General features: G+C 45.2%; 1 protein-coding gene across 3 annotated transcripts in view; it reads left to right on the plus strand.

Moving 5' to 3' along the window:
* Window positions 1-3026: 3026 nt before the first annotated feature.
* Window positions 3027-18967, plus strand: part of LOC126259806 (DENN domain-containing protein 1A-like) — a 289351-nt gene continuing 273410 nt past the window's right edge. For all 3 annotated transcript variants that reach the window (XM_049956834.1, XM_049956836.1, XM_049956835.1), the window contains exon 1: window positions 3027-3164. In XM_049956834.1, the coding sequence (XP_049812791.1) occupies window positions 3148-3164 (17 nt within the window). In that variant the 5' untranslated portion in view covers window positions 3027-3147. The remainder of the gene's footprint in view (window positions 3165-18967) is intronic.

The raw sequence follows: 18967 nt of genomic DNA on the forward strand, positions 1-18967 counted from the left end.
TCAGGAAACTTTCATTTATTCCTGGAAAACTTGGATGCCTTGTTGTGCTATCTGTCAGATAGGGGAAAGCAAATTATTATTTGTGGGGACTTCAATGTTGATTCACTGAAAGAGTGTAATAGGAAGAATGACCTGGAAGTCTTGCTCGGTTCTTTCAATTTGTCATCTGTCATTAATTTTCCTACTCGGGTAGTAAAGAACAGCAGCACATTGATGGATAACACTTTTATAGACCAAGATAGGTTTAAAAATATGAATTCTTGTCCTGTTGAGAATGGGCTTTCTGATCATGATGCACAGCTAGTTACAGTATATGACATAGCTCCATTCAGTAATTCAAAACTACCCTCCAAATTTCTGCGTTGAATTGATGACGCAATCATTAGAAATTTCAGAGAAAATCTGCAGCAGTTAGACTGGGATGAGGTGTACAAGGAACCCGATGCTAATTTATAATATAACTTATTTCATGATACACTTGTAAGAGAATTTGAAAACTGTTTCGCCAAGAAAGTAGTTAAATCTAATTATAAGAAACCATGCAAAAAACCTTGGCTTACTAAAGGAATAAAAATATCTTGTAACCACAAAAGAGAACTGTATCTAACAACAAGAAAGAGTAATGACCCAGACACAGCCAAATATTATAAAACCTGCTGTGCTACATTAAGAAAGGTTATTACAAAGTCCAGAAGCATGTGCATCATGTCTGAGGTTAATACCTCTGATAACAATATCAAAACAATTTGGAATATTATTACAAGAGAGACAGGGTAATCAAGAGTACAGGATGATGGCATCACCATCAAAGTGAATGGAAACTTGATAAACAACAAGCCAGAAGTCGAATACATTTTGAATATTCATTTTTTAAATGTTGTAGAGAAAATAGGATCTAAATGTTCATTAGAAGAAGCAAATCAGTTAATGGAAGAGGCCTTACCCACACCATTTGGTACAATTGAAATTCCACCCACCTCTCCTTCTGAAATTAGGAAGATAATAAACTCTCTCAAGAATAAAAGCTCACATGGAATTGATGGCATTTCCAGCAGGATAATAAAAGCTTGTTCCTAAGAAATAACTGGGATTCTTAGCCACATATGTAATAGCTCTCTGAAGCAGGGTATTTTCCCAGATAGACTGAAGTACAGCATTGTTAAACCACTTCATAAAAAACGGGATACGTCTGATGTCAACAACTATCGCCCAATCTCTCTTCTGACTGCCTTATCCAAAATTCTTGAAAAAGTAATATATTGTAGAGTAGCTTCACACCTTTGTAAAAATAAAGTTTTAACAAAATGTCAGTTTGATTTCCAGAAGGGATTTCAACAGAAAAAGCTATATATACTTTCACTAATGAAATATTAAATGCTCTTAGTAACCAGAAGTGACCCGTTGGGATTTTTTGTGATCTATCAAAGGCTTTTGATTGTGTAAATCATGGAATACTTCTAGACAAGCTCAAGTACTGTGGTATGAATGGGACAGTGCTCAAATGGTTTAAATCATACCTAACTGTAAGAGTGCAGAAAGTTGAGATAAACAGTTCACATAATATGCAAAAAACTGGTGATTTCTCAAGCTGGGGAACAATCAAGAATGGGGTGCTGCAAGCTTCGGTCTTGGGTCCTCTGCTGTTCTTAATATATATTAATAACTTGCCATTCTATATTTATGAAGATGCAAAGCTGGTACTTTTTGCCGATGATACAAGTATAGCTATCACACCCAACAGACAAGAATTAACTGGTGAAATTGTAAATGAAGTTTTTCAGAAAATCATTAAGTGGTTCTCTGCAAATGGGCTCTCATTAAACTTCGACAAAACACAGTATATACAGTTCCACACAGTAAATGGAATGACACCATTAATAAATATTGACTTCGATCAGAAATCTGTAGCTAAGGTAGAATATTCAAAATTTCTAGGTGTATGCATTGATGAGGGGTTGAACTGGGAAAAACACACTGAGGATCTGCTGAAACGTTTGAGTTCAGCTACTTATGCTATTAGGGTCATTGCAAACTTTGTCGATATACATCTGAGTAAGTTGGCTTACCACGCCTATTTCCATTCTCTGATTTCGTATGGCATCTGGGGTAACTCATCATTGAGTAAATGAGTGTTCATTGCACAGAAGCATGTAATCAGAATTATTGCTGGAGCTCATCCAAGAACATATTGCAGACATTTATTTAAATAGCTAGAGATCTTCACTGTAGCCTCACAATATATATATATATATATATATATATATATATATATATATATATATATATATATATATATATATAATCACTTATGAAATTTGTTATTAACATTCCGAACGATTCAAAAGTAATACCAGTGTACATGGCTACAACACTAGGAGAAAGGATGATCACCTCTCAAGGTTAAATCTAACTTTGGCTCAGAAGGGGGTAAATTATGCTGCCACAAAAGTCTTTGGTCACTTACCTAACAGCATCAAAGGTCTGACAGATAGCCATATGGCAATTAAAAGGAAATTAAAAGAATTTCTTAATGGCAACTCCTTCTACTCATTAGATAAATTTTTGGATATAGTAAGTGGGTAATTCCCCCCCCCCCCCCCCCCAAAAAAAAAAATTAAAACTATTGAGTGTCATGTAATATTTTGTGTAATGTAATATCTTGTATAGACACCTTTTATTAACCTGACACGTTCCACATCATTATGTAGTGTCGTATTCATGATCTATGGAACAAGTACTAATCTAATCTAATCTAAGATCTATCTACCCTTGTACGCCGTATATGTCAAATGTATTTTTTGATACTTTACTACTACAGATAATTAAAGATACGTCCTACCTGGAAGCGGCTGGACTTTTAAAAGTCAGTATGCCACGTTTTGTGTTTTGGCTACTAGACATTTTTGGATGCATTTCTGCCGCAGGGAAATCTCTGGATTGTGTTGTACACTTTGGAAGTTCAACAGAGATTCTACACTGTTTCGTGGTAGCTGTCAAAAATTGTTGACAGTTGTTATGTCTTCAGTCAGGCATCTTTGAGCAAAATGGGGGGTGAAGAGTGTTTTCTGCATGTGATGGGAGTATGTTGATTAACAAATGTACCTTGTCCAGCAGAATGAGTGCGGAATTTACTCAGCCTAACACACGATGGGTTCACGAATAAGGTATAAACTGGAGCAATGGACTGTAATCAAATGTTATAAATCTTATAGTATATTTTTTGTGTTACTTTCGACTGTCGTGAACTGCTTGGTGAAAGCGTAGATTTTGCGAATGTAACATTAGATAACCGCGTACAAACAATTTATTTTGATTTGATCAAATTCACACCAAAAGGTGTAAGCGATTGTGCGTACACCATTTGTATATTATAAACAAATTCTTTGCATTTAGGACGTCGACCTGACAATTTGGGTTACTTGGTGTATTAATAACTTTATTTGTGTGATACGGGAGAGAACGTGTAGCATGAATCAAGGCACAAGCATTGATGTTGTATTTGTGAAGTTTAGTTTTCTGAATTATCTGTAAACAAACATTAGAAGTAATGTTGCCAGACGATGCAGTTTTCACTGTGTAAAGCGGCACAGTGATGTTATATTCGATCCCTGACAGGTATCCTGGGTGTCGTTTTTCATTGGTTGTTCAATGAGCGTCACGCAAATATAAGGACTTTTAATCCAGGTCGAATTTAGTGTATCTAATGACCTTGGTGTCACACAATTCTAAACCCTTCTCTTATCAAAGTTGTTCCGTTCTCACATCTTATATTTTAGTTTGATTCATTACTCCAAGTAATGAAACTACTGCTTTGTTTGCTTTTCTTCTTTGTTGTTTAAAATTTATGATACTTTTTGTTATAATATTTTGGAAACAGTGAAAAATTACAGTGTAAATAAAATAAGCCAAAGAATGGTAGTTATTGGTAGGGACTGTTTTATGCTGTCAAATGAGTTTAAGATCATTCCTTCCAGTGTTGTAATAATTGCTTACACTGATCACATATGTTCCATAAGACATTATTTTGTCCTACTGAAAGAAAATAATAGCATCAGGGTTAAGGCACTGACAGGTTTCAAACACTTGTTAAACCATATTCTCAGTATATCATATTCCAGATGCATGTTGTGGATCTGTTGAGAATTATCAGTAGACTATCACCATCAGTAGTACCTAGAAGACAGATCAGTGGGGCTCCGAATAAATTCGTAATTCAGTGATTATAGTCAAAATCTCATCCTCTTGTGTGGTAATTATTCACTACTCTAATCACCAAACGGTAAGCTGAATAGAAAAGCAGAAAAATTAGAGACTTTGAGTCCAAAGCTGTCAAATCATTCAAAATTAGTTTAATGTGATGGATTAACGACACTTTTACTGTTTCCAAACTTAATATAAACCTCACGGTAAGATAATGCCAGTATTGCAGTGGAACATTAATGATATAAAAACAAACATGGAGGAACTGAAATTCCCATTATTTTTCTTATATTATAACTCCCTTGACCAATTCTCATACTGGCATTTTTAATGCAGAAAATGTATTTTGGGTTCAGGAGCTCTCTGATTCATGACTACCGTTTTAATAGATGCTCGTGATGTCTTAGGAGGTATACGTTATCATACTGGAGACCACACACATTTCAGCACTGCACTTCCGTCATCATTGGCCATAATCATTTTGTTCTGCGCCCCAGCCCTTGCTTATTCTACTCAGTGGAAAATTGTTGACAACCTACTTCCTAATGAGCAGTTCCCAGTCTGCACCCATCTACCAGATGGAGCAGTCTTCAAAAGGAAGCTACCAGGATCAGTAATTAGCAAAGCAAACTAGATGCTACACAGCAAGCTGGCAGTCATTAAACACTAGACAGTGTCCAGGTGTGGATGGACTACATCACAAGAATGACCCACCATGTTTTTAATATGTCTATTTATTCAGGTTATTTTAATTGGCAACCTATACCTTGTTGGAGTGGTGGCTGCTACTCAGCTATCCAGATGAGGCAAACAACTCTGTGGTTATTTAAATTCAAACCAACAGCAGATAACCTCACAGCCTTGCAGCCCTCTTCATGGGGGCTCATGGTTCTTTTGCGAGTTCGTGCGTGGCGGACACAGGGCCCCGAGCTATTGCAGCCAATTCTTCCTTCCCCCCTGCAGGTCTGGGGGTAAGAATAGGCCCGAGGTATTTCTGCCTGCCTGTAGGGTTTGACCTCTATTTTTCAAAATTATCCCGAAGAGCGAGCCAACTGGGGAAGGGCGCTTTACATGGTGCATCGTGTCCATCGTGCATTGAGATCTTTAGCCCTTTTTCTCATCGTCGCATTCCAGTCCCGCCCATTCTCCATCTCTTGGGCGAGGACAGCTTCTTGGGTTCATTTTCCACCACGCCCTGTGCAGCGTCAATTTCTGTGCCAATGATGACCATGGACTTCTTTGTACCTCGTATCCAGCACGGTAGCCAGTCTGTTGCGGTGGGGCCGCCATGTATCCTGTTGGTGGTAGCCCCCAGACAACATAGAGATCGCTCTGCTGATGCCTGCACCACTAACTCCCTATGTATGCCAAGGAGTAGATGCCCGTCACCCTGGGACATCGGGACTCCCGGCAATGGCCATCCTGCCAGGTGGCCTTTGCTGTGGCTGGGTGGTGCCCATGGGGAGAGCTCGTGGTCGGAATGGGTGGCATCAGGGTAGATGACACACCATGAAGCGTAGTAGGTAATCTCTTGCTGGTGGTCTGCTACCAGCAGGCTCTAAGCGGGCAAAGTCTAACTTTAATGCTAAGAAATATGACGCCAAGTCATTCCCCTCCCTGGTCACACCATGGGAGGAACGCCAGGCTAAGGATGGTAGTGAAGCTTATTCGGCCTGGTACCTCGTATGTATGAAAGTTGATGGGGAATCTTTCATGTCCTTGAAGCCTCAGTTTTTTGTGGAGCATTTGGAGGTCAAGTTTGGGGAGGTGGAGGGCTTGTCCAAAATGTGCTCTGCATCAGTTTTGAAAAAAAAAATAAAATAAAAATAAAAACAGCATCCTCTGACCAGTCACAGGCATTACTTGCTTGTGGCAAGGTGAGAGATGTTTCTGTTACCATCATGCACCATAAGAGCTTAAATATGGTCCATGCTATTATATTCCACAGGTACTTTCTTTTGCAATCTGACAATGAGCTGCACACCAATTTAGAGCAGTGAGCTGTTCATTTCGTTCAGTGCACCCATCGGGTTTGCCACCGGTGCATTCATCTTGGCCTTTGAGGGTGACACATTGTCCGAGAAGGTCAAGGTGATGGTCTAACGTTCTGACATCAAGCCACATATCCCTCCCCCGATGTGGTGCTGGAAGTTTGGCCATATGTCTTCCCGTTGTACTTACAACCCCACCTGTCGAGATTGTGGATGTCCATTGCATCCCTATACTGCATGCGCCCTGCCTCCCTTCTGTGTCAACTGCAGAGAGCATCATCTACCTTGCTCGCCAGACTGCAGGATTTTACAGAAAGAGAGGAAAATCATGGAATATAAGACTCTGGGCTGACTGATGTACACTGAGGCTAAGAAGTAGTTTGAGCTCCTACATCCAGTGGCTATGGCCTCCTAATATGCTGCCGCTATTGAGAATAGTTCTCGCCCCATCAGTTCCTCGGATTCCTGTCGCATCTCAGAACTGGGAGACTACACTGCCCCCTTTATGGTGGGGAGACATTTTCTCCCTGTTGCCGTGGCACCACCTACTTTGGGAGAACTTCCCCCGAACCATTGGGGATTTCAGTCCCTACTTCTGAGTCAGAGAAGCGTAAGGATTCTTCAGCTCCTCTTGCTAGCAAGGGGTCCCTTGGGTCACTCCCTTCCCAGGTTTCTGCTGCTGGGAAAGATCACACCCGCCAGCGGCTGAAGAGCCCAAAAGCAGCTGGTCATAGGGCTTCATGCTCCTCCTCGCTCCTGGAGACTGTGTCAGCGAAGTCCTCCCAGCCAGGAAAACCCAAGGAATAACATGAGTAATAGAAAAAGAAAATCCTTAAGAACAAGGAACTTATGGTGACACCCACACCACCTCTACCTACAAGCTGGGTCGACAGAAGTGTCCGATCCCACGCGTCGGCTTTGACCCGTGACGTAAGGGTGTTGTCGTGTGTGACGTCATGACGGCGTGGAGTTTGGTTTGAGTGTGGCTGTCTCCAGTTCTGTTTTATCTTATTTTATTTACTTTTCTGATCTGTTTGTTCTATCTCGTGAGATTTTTTTTAAAATTTAAAAACACTTATTACTTATTTTAATTATCTGTTTCCTCCAATTTCTGTTTTAGTTTATTATATTTATCTTTCTGATCTGTTCATTCTATCCCATGAGATTTTTTTTTAAAAAAGACAAAAAACACTAATCAGCTACTGAAGCATCTTTATCTTCTATGGGTTGCAGGGGTTACGACCCCTGGGGAGGTGGGTGGGTATTCATGCATGGCTGTCTTCATTTACACGTTGTAGCTACGCAAGGCATCTAAATTTGTTTATATTTAGTTTGCCCCCCACCCAAAACACCCCATTTCCCGCGCTTGTCCCGTTAGTGTCATTAGGCTTCTTGTGGAAAGTGTGTGTGTTTGTTTTTGTTTCCGCCATATTTGTGACGTCATGGGTCAAAGCAGACGGGCGGGATCGGACGCTTCCGTATTTCCTACAAGCTCTGTGTCTGAGGATGGAGTGGAGATTCTGGTGTCCGCTGAGGACCTGGATCTCGCCGGACCCTCAGACACAGTGGATGTAGACTGCTCAGGCAAAAGTTGGTGGCAGCAGGTGACCCTGAGACGTAAACTGCCTCATTGATGTTCCTTGCCTTCCTGGTCTTTCGATGATGTCATCCTCCAGTGGAATTGCACCACCTGGCTGAGCTACAGCGACTCTTAAGCTTTCCACCTGCTTTCTGCGTTGCGCTCCACGAAACCTGGTCCCCGGCAAAGCGGACCTCTGCCCTCCGTGGCTATAAGGGATGTTACAGGAACCGTAGCGACTATAATCGAGTGTCAGGTGGACTTTGTGTTCATGTCCTAAACTCAGTCTGTAGTGAACCTGTGCCCCTTCAAACCCCTCTTGAAGCTGTGGCTGTCAGAATACGGACGACACAGGAAATAATTGTCTGCAATGTATGTCTTCCTCCAGATGGTGCAGTACCCCTGAATGTTTTAGCTGCACTGATTGATCAAATCCCTAAACCTTTCCTAGTTTTGGGAGATTTTAACACCCATAACCCCTTGTGGGGTGTCACCATGCTTACTGGCCAAGGCAAAGATGTCAAAACTTTACTGTCTCAGTTGAACCTCTGCCTCTTAAATACTGGGGCTGCCACACATTTCAGTGTGGCTCATGATAGGTACTCGGCCATTGATTGATCAATTTGCAGCCCAGGCCTTCTCCCATCTGTCCACTGGAGAGCACATGACGACCTGTGTGGTAGTGACTGCTTCCCCATCCTCCTGTCACTGCCCTGGTGTCAGACCCATGGACACCTGCCCAGATGGGCTTTAAACAAGGCAGACTGGGTAACTTCCACCTCTGGTGTCACCGTTGCCTCCGCCCCACATGGTCACATCGATGTGATGGTTGAGCAGGTGACTACCGCAATCATTTCTGCGGCAGAAAAAGCGATCCCTCACTGTTTAGGTTGCCCCGGGTGAAAGACAGTCCCTGGGTGGTCACCAGAATTCGCTGAGGCAATTACAGAACATCAGTGAACTCTACAGGGACATAAGTGACACCTTTCCCTAGAACACTTAATAGCCTTTAAGCGGCTCTGTGCCCGTGTACGTCAGCTTATAAAACCTTGGAAACAGGAGTGTTGGCAGCATTGGGTGCCGTACATCACCTTCCCAAGTCTGGATGAAGATCAGATGTCTTTTTGGGTACCAGTCCCCAACAGGTATCCCTGGTGTTACCATCAATAGTGTGCTATGTACCGAAGCAAACGCAATTGCCGAGCAGTTTGCTGAGCACTATGCTCGAGCCTCTGCATCGGAGAACTACCCCCCAGCCTTTTGTACTCACAAACGGCTGATGAAAAGGAAAGTCCTCTTGTTCACTACATACCACAGTGAACCCTATATCGCCCCATTTACGGAGTGGGAGCTCCTCAACACACTTGCACATTGCCCTGACAGAGCTCCTGGGCTGGATCGGATCCACCATCAGATGATTAAACATCTCTCGTCTGACTACAAACGCCATCTCCACATCATCTTCAATCACATATGATGCGATGATGTCTTTCCATCGCAGTGGCAGGAGAGCACCATCGTTCCGGTGCTCAAACCTGGCAGAAACCCGCTTGATGTGGATAGCTATCGGCCTACCAGCCTCACCAACATTGTTTGTAAGCTGCTGGAATGTATGGTGTGTCGGCGGTTGGGTTGGGTGCTGTAGTCACTTGGCCTACTGGCTCCGTGTCAGCGCAGCTTCCCCCAGGGTCGTTCTACCACTGATAATCTTGTGTCCCTCGAGTCTGCCATGCAAACAGCCTTTTCCAGACACCAACACCTTGTTGCTGTCCTACTCCCGACTTTTATCCAGAATTTACTATTGCCATGTACGTTCTGTGTCCATGTTGGTGCCTCCCATAGTTCCCCCCATATCCAGGAGAATGGGTTCCTGCAGGGCTCTGTATTGAGTGTATCACTATTTTTAGTGGCCATTAATGGTCTATCAGCAGCTGTAGGGCCGTCCGTCTCACCCTCTCTCTATGCAGACGACTTCGTACTGCTCCACCAGCACTGGTGTTGCTGAATGGCGCCTACAGGGACAGAACCAGAACTTTACCTTCATGACGATCCACTCATTGTAGTGGAGACATATCTATTCTTAGGACTGGTTTTCGATGCTTCATTGACTTGGCTACCTCACCTTTGTCAGCTGAAGCGGAAGTGCTGGCAGCACCTCAATGCCCTCTGCTGCCTGAGCAACACCAACTGGGGTGCAGATCACTCTATGCTGCTGCAGCTCTACAAAGCCCTTGTTCAATCCCGCCTTGGCTGTGGGAATCTGATTTATGGTTCAGTGGCACCCTCAGTGTTGCATGTACTCTACCCAGTGCACCACTGTGGCGTTCGCCTAGTGACGGGAGGTTTTAGAATGAGTCTGGTGACCAGTGTCCTGGTGGAGGCTGGAGTCCCTCCATTGCAGATCCGATGTGCACAACTGCTCGCTAGTTATGTTGCACACATTCATAGTTCACCTGAGCATCCGAATTATCGTCTCCTTTCTTGACCTGCGGCACTTCATCTCCCACATTGGCGGCCCAGGTCAGGGCTAACAATTGCAGTTTACAAGCGATCCCTTCTGTCTGAACTGGAGTCCTTCCATTTACCACCTCCCATCCAGGTCCGTCCGCATACGCCTCCATGGTATACACCTAGGCCGCAGATTCGTCTGGACCTTTCACATGACCCCAAGGACTCAGCTACTCCTGCCGCTCTCCACTGTCACATCCTCTCGATTCTTGACGTGTTCCAGGGCTATGAAGTAGTTTACACCAACGGCTCGATGGCTGATGGTCGTGTTGGCTACGCCAACATCCACGGAGGCCATTTTGGACAGCATTCCTTGCCTGATGGCTGCAGTGTATTCACTGTAGAGCTGGTGGCCATCTCTCCTGCACTTCAGTATATCCGTTAATGCCCCAGGGAATCGTTTCTTCTGTGTACTGACTCCTTGAGCAGCCTACAAGCTATCAACCAGTGCTACTCTCGCCATCCTTTGGTAGCGTCCATCCAGGAGTCCATCTATGCCCTGGACCAGTCCCATCTTTTAGTGGTGTTTTTGTGGACCCCAGGACACATCGGCATCCTAGGCAATGAACTTGCCGACAGGCTGGCCAAACAGGCTAAGCGGAAACCGCTTCTGGAGATAGGCATCTCCGAAGGTGACCTGCATTTTGTCTTACACCGCAGGGTTTTCCAGCTTTGGGAGACGGAATGGAATAACAGTACACACAACAAATTGCTTGTCACTGAGGAGACTGCAAATATGTGGAATTCTTCCATGCGGGCCTCTCGGAGGGAATCAGTTGTCCTCTGCCAGTTCCGCATTGTCCACACTTGGGTGATCCACAGTTACCTCCTGCACCGTGAAGACCCGCCTGAGTGTTGGTGTGGCACCCGGTTGACAGTGCCCCATATTCTGGTGCACTGTCCCACTTTGACTGCCCAGCAACAAAATCTTGGGTTACTGGACTCGTTGCCACTAATTTTATCTGACAACACCTCATCGACTGATTTAGTTTTACCTTTTGTTCGTTTTATCATTTGATCTAAGTTTTAGCAAATGTCCTGTGTCCCTCTGTGTCCTCCACCCTAGTGCTTCTGGGGTGGAGGTTTTAATGTGTCGCAGAGCGGCTGGCGTCTCATTTTTTATTCTCATGGTCGGCCAGCCATGGTAATCTGCTTTGTTGTTTTAATCTCTTCATCCCGTTGCTTGCATTTGTGTGGTTTTCTTGTCCCCTTTTGTCTATTTACATGTTTGTTGCCCTTCATCGTTCTTGTGATTTTTCCTTTCATTCCGTTTTGAGTTGTAAGTCACGTTTGTTTTATTCTCACCCTTGTGGCATTGTTTTATTTGGAACAAGGGACTGATGACCTTGTAGTTTGGTCCCTTTCCCCCTCTTGTAATCCAACCAACCAACCAACCAATTCTTCCTTCACTGGCTGCACTTCCTTCACACTACCCTCCCTCCCTATCCTACTCCTTCCCCTTTGCCCCATCCTTTCCCTCTCGCGGTGTTCTGATTTATATTGACCTGCATATCCAGTTGGTACCCTATCTTGCTTGCAATTTTGTTCCTTCTGCATGTTCTTTTATCCTTTTTGGCATTTAGGTCCCCAAATTAGGTTTGACCTTCACTTCTAAATTTTCTGTTTTAGTGTGAGCCATTTGGGGAAGAACTCCCTCCCTAGCATTTACAGAGCGCATTCCAGCCCCCTTCCAACCTGCTATGTCACCAGCATGTAGCCAGTACATGTGGTGGGTCTGTTATGTACCCATCTGGCTGAGCCCACTGACAACACAGGGATCAAATTACTGATACCTGAGCTCTTCCCTCACGGTATACGCCAAGGAGTGGTTGCTTCTCTTCTTGGGGTGTCGCCGCCATGCCAGGTGGCCCTTGCTGTGGTTGGGTGGTGCACATGGGGAGAGCCCCTGATCAGAGAAGGTGGTTCAGGGCAGATGATTAGCACATGAAGCATGTCAAGCTGCAAAAATTTGGCTGTTCTCAAACGGCCGTCTCTTCGAATGGTGAAAGATCATTGAATTCTGCTTCATATGACACAGCAGCCTTCCCTTCCCTGCCTACCCCATGGGACGGGCGCCAGGCTTGCTGTCTTCAGATGAAACATTTTCCCCGCTAGCTCATCTGTACTAGGACTGGTGGGGACACATTCACTGCCACAAAGACACTGTTTTTGTGGAGAATATTGAGGACAAGTTGGAGTCTCTTAGTAAGATGTGGTCGGGCTCCCTATTGATCAGAGCCTCTTCTGCCACCCAATCTGCAGCTCTTCATGCTTGTGATCATCTTGGCAATATCCCAGTGTCTATTGCTCCTCACCAATCTCTGAATATGATCCTGGGAATGATTTTTCATTGAGACCTCATACTGCAAACTGAGGAGGAACTCTAGTCTAATCTGGAGCAACACAGCGTTCATTTTGTTCGACGTGTGTAGAAGGGTCGCAAAGACAGTCGCACTGATACTGGCACCTTCATTCTGGCTTTTTAGGGGATACCCTCCCAGAGGTGGTTAAGGTTATGTCCTACAGACGTGACATGAAGCCGTATGTCTCTCAATGTGGTGCTTGTGTTTTTAGCATATGTCTTCCCGATGTACGGTGGACCCTCTGTGTGGGGACTGTGGACACCCACTCTTCTTGAGGGAAGCCCTTGTGTTCCACCACCTGTGTGTGTCACTTGTCGTGGCCACCACTCCCCTCGCTTGCCAGATTACCCGGCCTGTCTTAAGCTGGGGCTCGCCAGAAGTGTGAGAGACCCCATCCAGTGACACTATCTTCCACTTTTGCCTCTGTTACATCCTTCCCCCTCCTACCTCTTTCTTATCTCAGCCTGTTGTCCTTTCCCCTCCCCCTCCCCCTCCCCCTGCAGTTCCCACAACCTCCCATCCAGGAGCTGCTCCCCCTCCCTGGCCAAAGAAGTGCCCCCCCCCCTTCTTCGGCATCTGCCGGTGATTGGGCTCCCTCCTGGGAGCCCCCCTGCCCGGCATGTCTCAGGCTAGAAGACTCCTATCACCACTTGGCCACGAGACCCACCATCTGTGTGCCCCAAGGTCGCCTGATCTTTTTCAGTTCCAGATCTTGCAGATGCCTGTACTCCCTCCTGCCCTCCTTCACCTCAGAAAGAGGAGAAGAAGGAACGTAAGTCCCAAGACAATGCCCCTCCCCCTCCCCGTGTCCCCGGAGGTGCCATCTCCCATCTCGCAACCTGAGTCTGACACCTTGTTTATGGATGTCACCCCATCCTTGTTGGTAACCACCACTGATTGAGTGACGTGATCTTCTCTCGGCTTCTTTATGTTTAACCTGGACTCGTGCCACATTATCATCCAGTAGAATTGCAACGGATACTATTGTCATCTTCTGGAAATACAATGTCTTGTCTCCTCCTGTTCTGTGTTTTGTCCTGTTCTTCAAGAAACACATTTCCTTGATGACCACTCTCCCACACTTCGTGGTTATCAGGTGTTCTGTCGAAACTGTGCTGGCCCCAGGGTAGCACCTGGCGGGGTCTGCACTCTATTTGGCTCAGATGTCATTAGTGACTTTATCCCCCTACATACCAACCTGGAAGCAATAGTGTTTTGAGTGCAAACAACTCCAGCAATCACCATTTGCAGTGTCTACCTCCCTCCAGGTAGGCCACTTCCTTACGTTGTACTGTCTACCTTAATCCAACAAGTCCTGCCCCTGTTACTCTTCCTTGGGGCTTCAGTGACCACCACCCACTGTGGGGGAGTGTCACTTCAACAGGTAGGGGTCTCCTAATTGATCAACTTATCACGGGCCTCGATTTCTCTCTCCTCAATGATGATTCCCCCATCCACTTCAGTGCTGCTCATGGCACCTTTACTACTATCGACCTCACAGTCTTCTCCCCGGCTCTCGTGGCATCCCTACTTTGATCATCCCATGATGACCTTTGTGATACAGTGACCACATTTTGGTGATTCTATCATTTCCCTGCTGCCACCAGGCTGACAGGCCCCCATGTTGGACATTCCTCAGGGCCAATTGGCCGTTATACACATCTGCTGTGCACTTTGACACCACCCTCTCTAATTCCATTGATGCAGTCGTGCAAGGTGTGTCTGCCACCATTCTTCATGCTGCTGGCATTGCTGTCCCCCTATCCACAGGTCCACCTTGTCTTCGACTGGTACCATGGTGGACCAAGGATGTTGCAGTCACTGTCCAGGACTGCTGACGGTTGCTGCGGTGATTTAAACGACTCCCTTCCCAGACCAACCTTCTCACTTTTAAGCATCTCCGTGCTAAGGCTCGTTATCTTACTAAGTAGAGTAAAAAGGAATGCTGGGAGAGCTACGTTTCCTTCCTGGGGACATATGCCTCTTCATCACAGGTTTGGTCCAAGCTCCTTAGTCTTCTGGGCCGCCAGTGACAGTCAGCTGTCCAGGGTCTTAACCTCCATGGTTCTCTGTGTACTGATCTATTGGTCCTTGCAGAATACCTCACAACATACTTTGTGACAACATCGGTGTCCTCTTCCTATCCTGCTACCTTTCTCTATCAGGAAAGCAGAGTTGAACAGACCCCCTCTGTTTTATCCTGCACCATGCTGAGCTCTATAATGAACACTTCACTGAATGGGAATACTTGCAGGCAATTACCTTTTCATGAGACACAGCCCCAGGCCTAAATTCCATCCACAATCAAATGATCCAACACTTGGACATTCCCCAGAGGCAACATCTCCTCAGGGTCTTCAACAGCATTTGACTCACAGGTACATTTCCTTCACAATGGCGAGACAGTAAAGTTATCCCCATCCTTAAGCCCAGGAAGAACTCAACATCTCTCGACAGCTACCACCAAATTAGCATGATGAATGTATTTTGTAAACTGCTTGAGAGAATGGCTAGCTTCAGATTATGTTGGGTACTCCTATCTCAGGGCCTTTTGTCCTCTTATGAGTGTGTGGCCTCTGGGCGGGACGATCTCCAACTGACCATTTACTCACATTGGAAACAGACATCCGACCTTCTTTGACCTACATAAGGCATACGATATGGCTTGGCGCCATCACATTTTAGTTACCCTCCATGATTGGGGCTTCTGTGGTCTCCTTCCAATTTTTATCTGAGAGTTTTTATCTCACCAGCTCTTCCTGGTTTGAGTTGGCACTTCACTCAGCACCTCTCGGATTCAGGAGAATGGTATCTCACAGGGTTCTTGTGCCTAGTGTCTTACTCTTTCGCATAGCCATCAATGGGCTTGTGACCTCTGTTTGGCCTCTGGTTACCCTGGCGTTGTACGTTGACAATTTTTGCATCTGGTGCAGGTCCCACTTGGTAGCATTTGTTGAGTGCTGGCTCCAAGACACCATCTGATGGCCCCCTGCATGGGCTGCCTCCCAAGGCTTCCAATTTTCTCCCTCCAAAACGCAGATTATGCATTTTTATTGTTGACCCACAGTACACCCCGACCCCGAACTTTATTTAGGCAACCAGCTCCTCGATGTTGTGGCACAGTCGAGTTTCTTGGGCCTCATTGGTGATAAAAAGATGACATCGGTGCCCCGTATTCGCCACCGAAAGACTACATACATGTGGAAGCTCGATGCTATCTACCTCCTGGTCTACACATCTTGGGATGCAGATTGTACCATTCTTCTCCATCTTTACTATGCTCTGGTCTTGTCCAGAGTAAATTATGATAGTCAGGTTTATGGCTCAGCGACTCCTCCCACTTAGCAACTGTGTGGGGTGCATCCGGCTGTTGGTGCCTTTCGCACTAGTCCCATTGACAGTCTCCTCACAGAAGTGGGGACCCCTCTACAAATACTACAGAGCCAACTCCTGGTTTCTTATGTAGTTGCCATTCACAAATTCCCGGACCATCCTATGAACCCTGTCATCTTTGTCAATGAAGGATGTCTTCCTCCTGACACCCGCCCACAGGTGGGATTGCTAGTTGGCGTGTGTCTCACTTCCCACTGTCGGGATCTCCATCTCCACTGACTGGAATGCACCTTGTGCCTTTCCTCCCATAATCCCTCCCCCCACATCCCCTTGGATGGTGCCTGGAACCTGGATTAGGACCGATCTATTCCAGGGTCCTAAGACCTCTGTCACCCCTATGGTTTTCCGGCATCTTGTACAAGCCATCCTTGCAGAGTTCCAGCGTACTACTATCTTCTACACTGATGGTTCTAAGACAGTCGATGAGGTGGAATAAGCTTTGACATCTCCTACTGGCCTAAAACACCATTTATCGCCAGGATCATGTAGTGTGTTCACAGCAGAGTTTCTAGTCATTCACAGAGCCCTCCATTTTGTTTCTCGGCCTCCCTCCACAGTGTTTTAATTTGTTCAGACTCGGTGAGCAGCCTGCAGGCTATCAACTGATGCTACTCTTGTCACTCTTTGGCCTTTGCTATCCATGACCTACTCTCTGCCCTTGGCCGTGCTGCCTGCTCAGTTGTCTTTTTCTGGGTCCCAAGTCATGTGGGCATCCCAGGGAACGAACTGGCTGACCATTTGGCTAGAGCAGCAGATACTTACCCCACATTTCTTTTCATGATTCCAGCTGCGGATCTGCAGACCTACGTCAAATCTCTCTTTGCCCAAACATGGAATATGTAGTGCGCTACTGCTCATGGTAATAAACTTCGCACAATCAAGAAGTCTACAGCAGTCTGGCACTCTTCCTTGTGCTCCTCTCGGCAGGAGTCCTCTGTTTTATGCTGTTTTTACACATTGGTCATACCAGACTCACCAATTGTTTCCTCCTACATAACAAAGCACCCCCACAGTGTGGTTGTGGAGCCAGACTGACAGTATCCCACATATTGGTGGAATGTCCCTTTCTTTTGGAGCTTTGTGCTAAGTATAATATTCCCAGTTCCTTAAATTTAATATTAGCAGACGATTCACAGAGGGTTGGCTTGTCCTCAGATTCCTTCGTGAAAGTGGTTTTTATTTCAAGATATAAGGTTTTACTGTACTCATGGAGCAGGGGCAGAGTGGTTGTGGTTGGGACCTCTCTTCATGTCTTCTCAGTCTGGGACCCCCATGACCACTCCCCCGTGGAAAGATCACACCCCTTTTTTTTTCCAGTTTTTTGAGCAGTTTGGTCTCACCTTTTATGCCTTTTACTGTGTGTGTGTTTTAACTTCATTATTTTATAATTTTACTCCCCTTACTGAATCCATCCACTTTTAGCAGACCTTCTTTCTTCTGTGACTACCTTTGGAATTGCGGGACTGATGACCTCACTTTTTGGTCTCAACTACCCTCTCAATTAATCAGCCAGTCAATTAATCACAGCCTTTCAGGCAGAGACAGGCAAAGCTCAATGTATAATATAGGGGAGCAAAGAATAGTTATGGTATGTATTCATAACCTCAATCAACCATACCATTTATTCCACCCAAGTCTTGGGAGCTGTCAGGAAAATTTCTGACAATGCAGTTGCCCACCTATAGTAGCTATGCTGAGGCAAAGATACTCCAAAGAACATCTGAGGACAGTGCCCAGGCAATGGGAGAGCATTTTGCGATTGCTGCTGCCACTGCCACCCATGATCTGTGGCCCAAATCCAACAATTCCAAGTCATAAAGCTGTTCTGTATACATATGGGAACTGGAAGTGCTAGAATCACTACTGTCAGAGGCTTGTGGTACTTCGCGTGCTAAAATTCGAGTCGAACACATCATACTGTAATACTTTCTAACAGAATTCAATTAAATTCTTCTAAACTGTCTTCATTTGGTGGAGCAGACATGATAATTTCACAGCTCATGAAAGGAAGCAGTTTTGATACCTATCCTCACATGAGGATAGGACCAGACATACACCATTAATTACAGAAGAGTTGCCTTAATGTGTGTGTGTGTGTGTGTGTGTTTTTATGGTGGACCCTTGAGTAGATGGTTATCTGTTTCTTGGTCTGTGTACTGGAAACCTAGCAGTTCCTTAGCTGACCTCAGCATGGCTAAAGTTGGTGTTGATCTGCTGTTGACAACTGGTCTTCCAAGTGCAGCTACACAACAGGCTCTGCTGGGTGGACAGCATTGTATAGAAACATTTCCTGACGATAAGGATAAGGCATAAGACACTACTGGGAGGTCCAATATTCTATGATGCTTTCACTTGTATGGTGCACTTTACAATTGGATTGTTGGAGGTGTGCCTGCTAACACAAGTTTTCATGATTATGGGTGCACAATGTATGGATAAGTGAGACCTACTTGTCTGAACATCACTGATATTGTCCACCATAAGGGGATGGGGTTGACCACAGGTGTTTCCAGGAACAACCTTGAACACAGTCTCTATACTGAGGCTGGAGAACCACCACTTCTCATTTGAAGGAAAGTTCTCATTGTGTGTCAGGTACATAAGATCCTAGCTGTTCGGTTTTCATTGACTTAGCTAACTGTTGCTTACCCTTCAGTGGAACAAACTTTGTCGAATTGTTTGTAATCAACCACGCCATTTTGGACCCATGTGGAGCAGGAGGTAGAGACCCAGTGTAATTTTGTATTTAGTGAGGTACAAGAGAGATTACTCTTCTGCATATGTTTGTAATACAATACATCCTGAAATTTTGAGTGAGTGTTACAACCATATAGCTGTCGTCATTCGTTGGCTGAAGGATGATGGCTCTGTTGGCTATACTGTGGATTCTCTCTACCTGAAGAATGTGCTGCTGAGGGCACTAGAGCAGATGA

The sequence above is a fragment of the Schistocerca nitens genome, chromosome 5, assembly GCF_023898315.1.
Source record: "Schistocerca nitens isolate TAMUIC-IGC-003100 chromosome 5, iqSchNite1.1, whole genome shotgun sequence".
NCBI classification, from domain to species: domain Eukaryota; kingdom Metazoa; phylum Arthropoda; class Insecta; order Orthoptera; family Acrididae; genus Schistocerca; species Schistocerca nitens.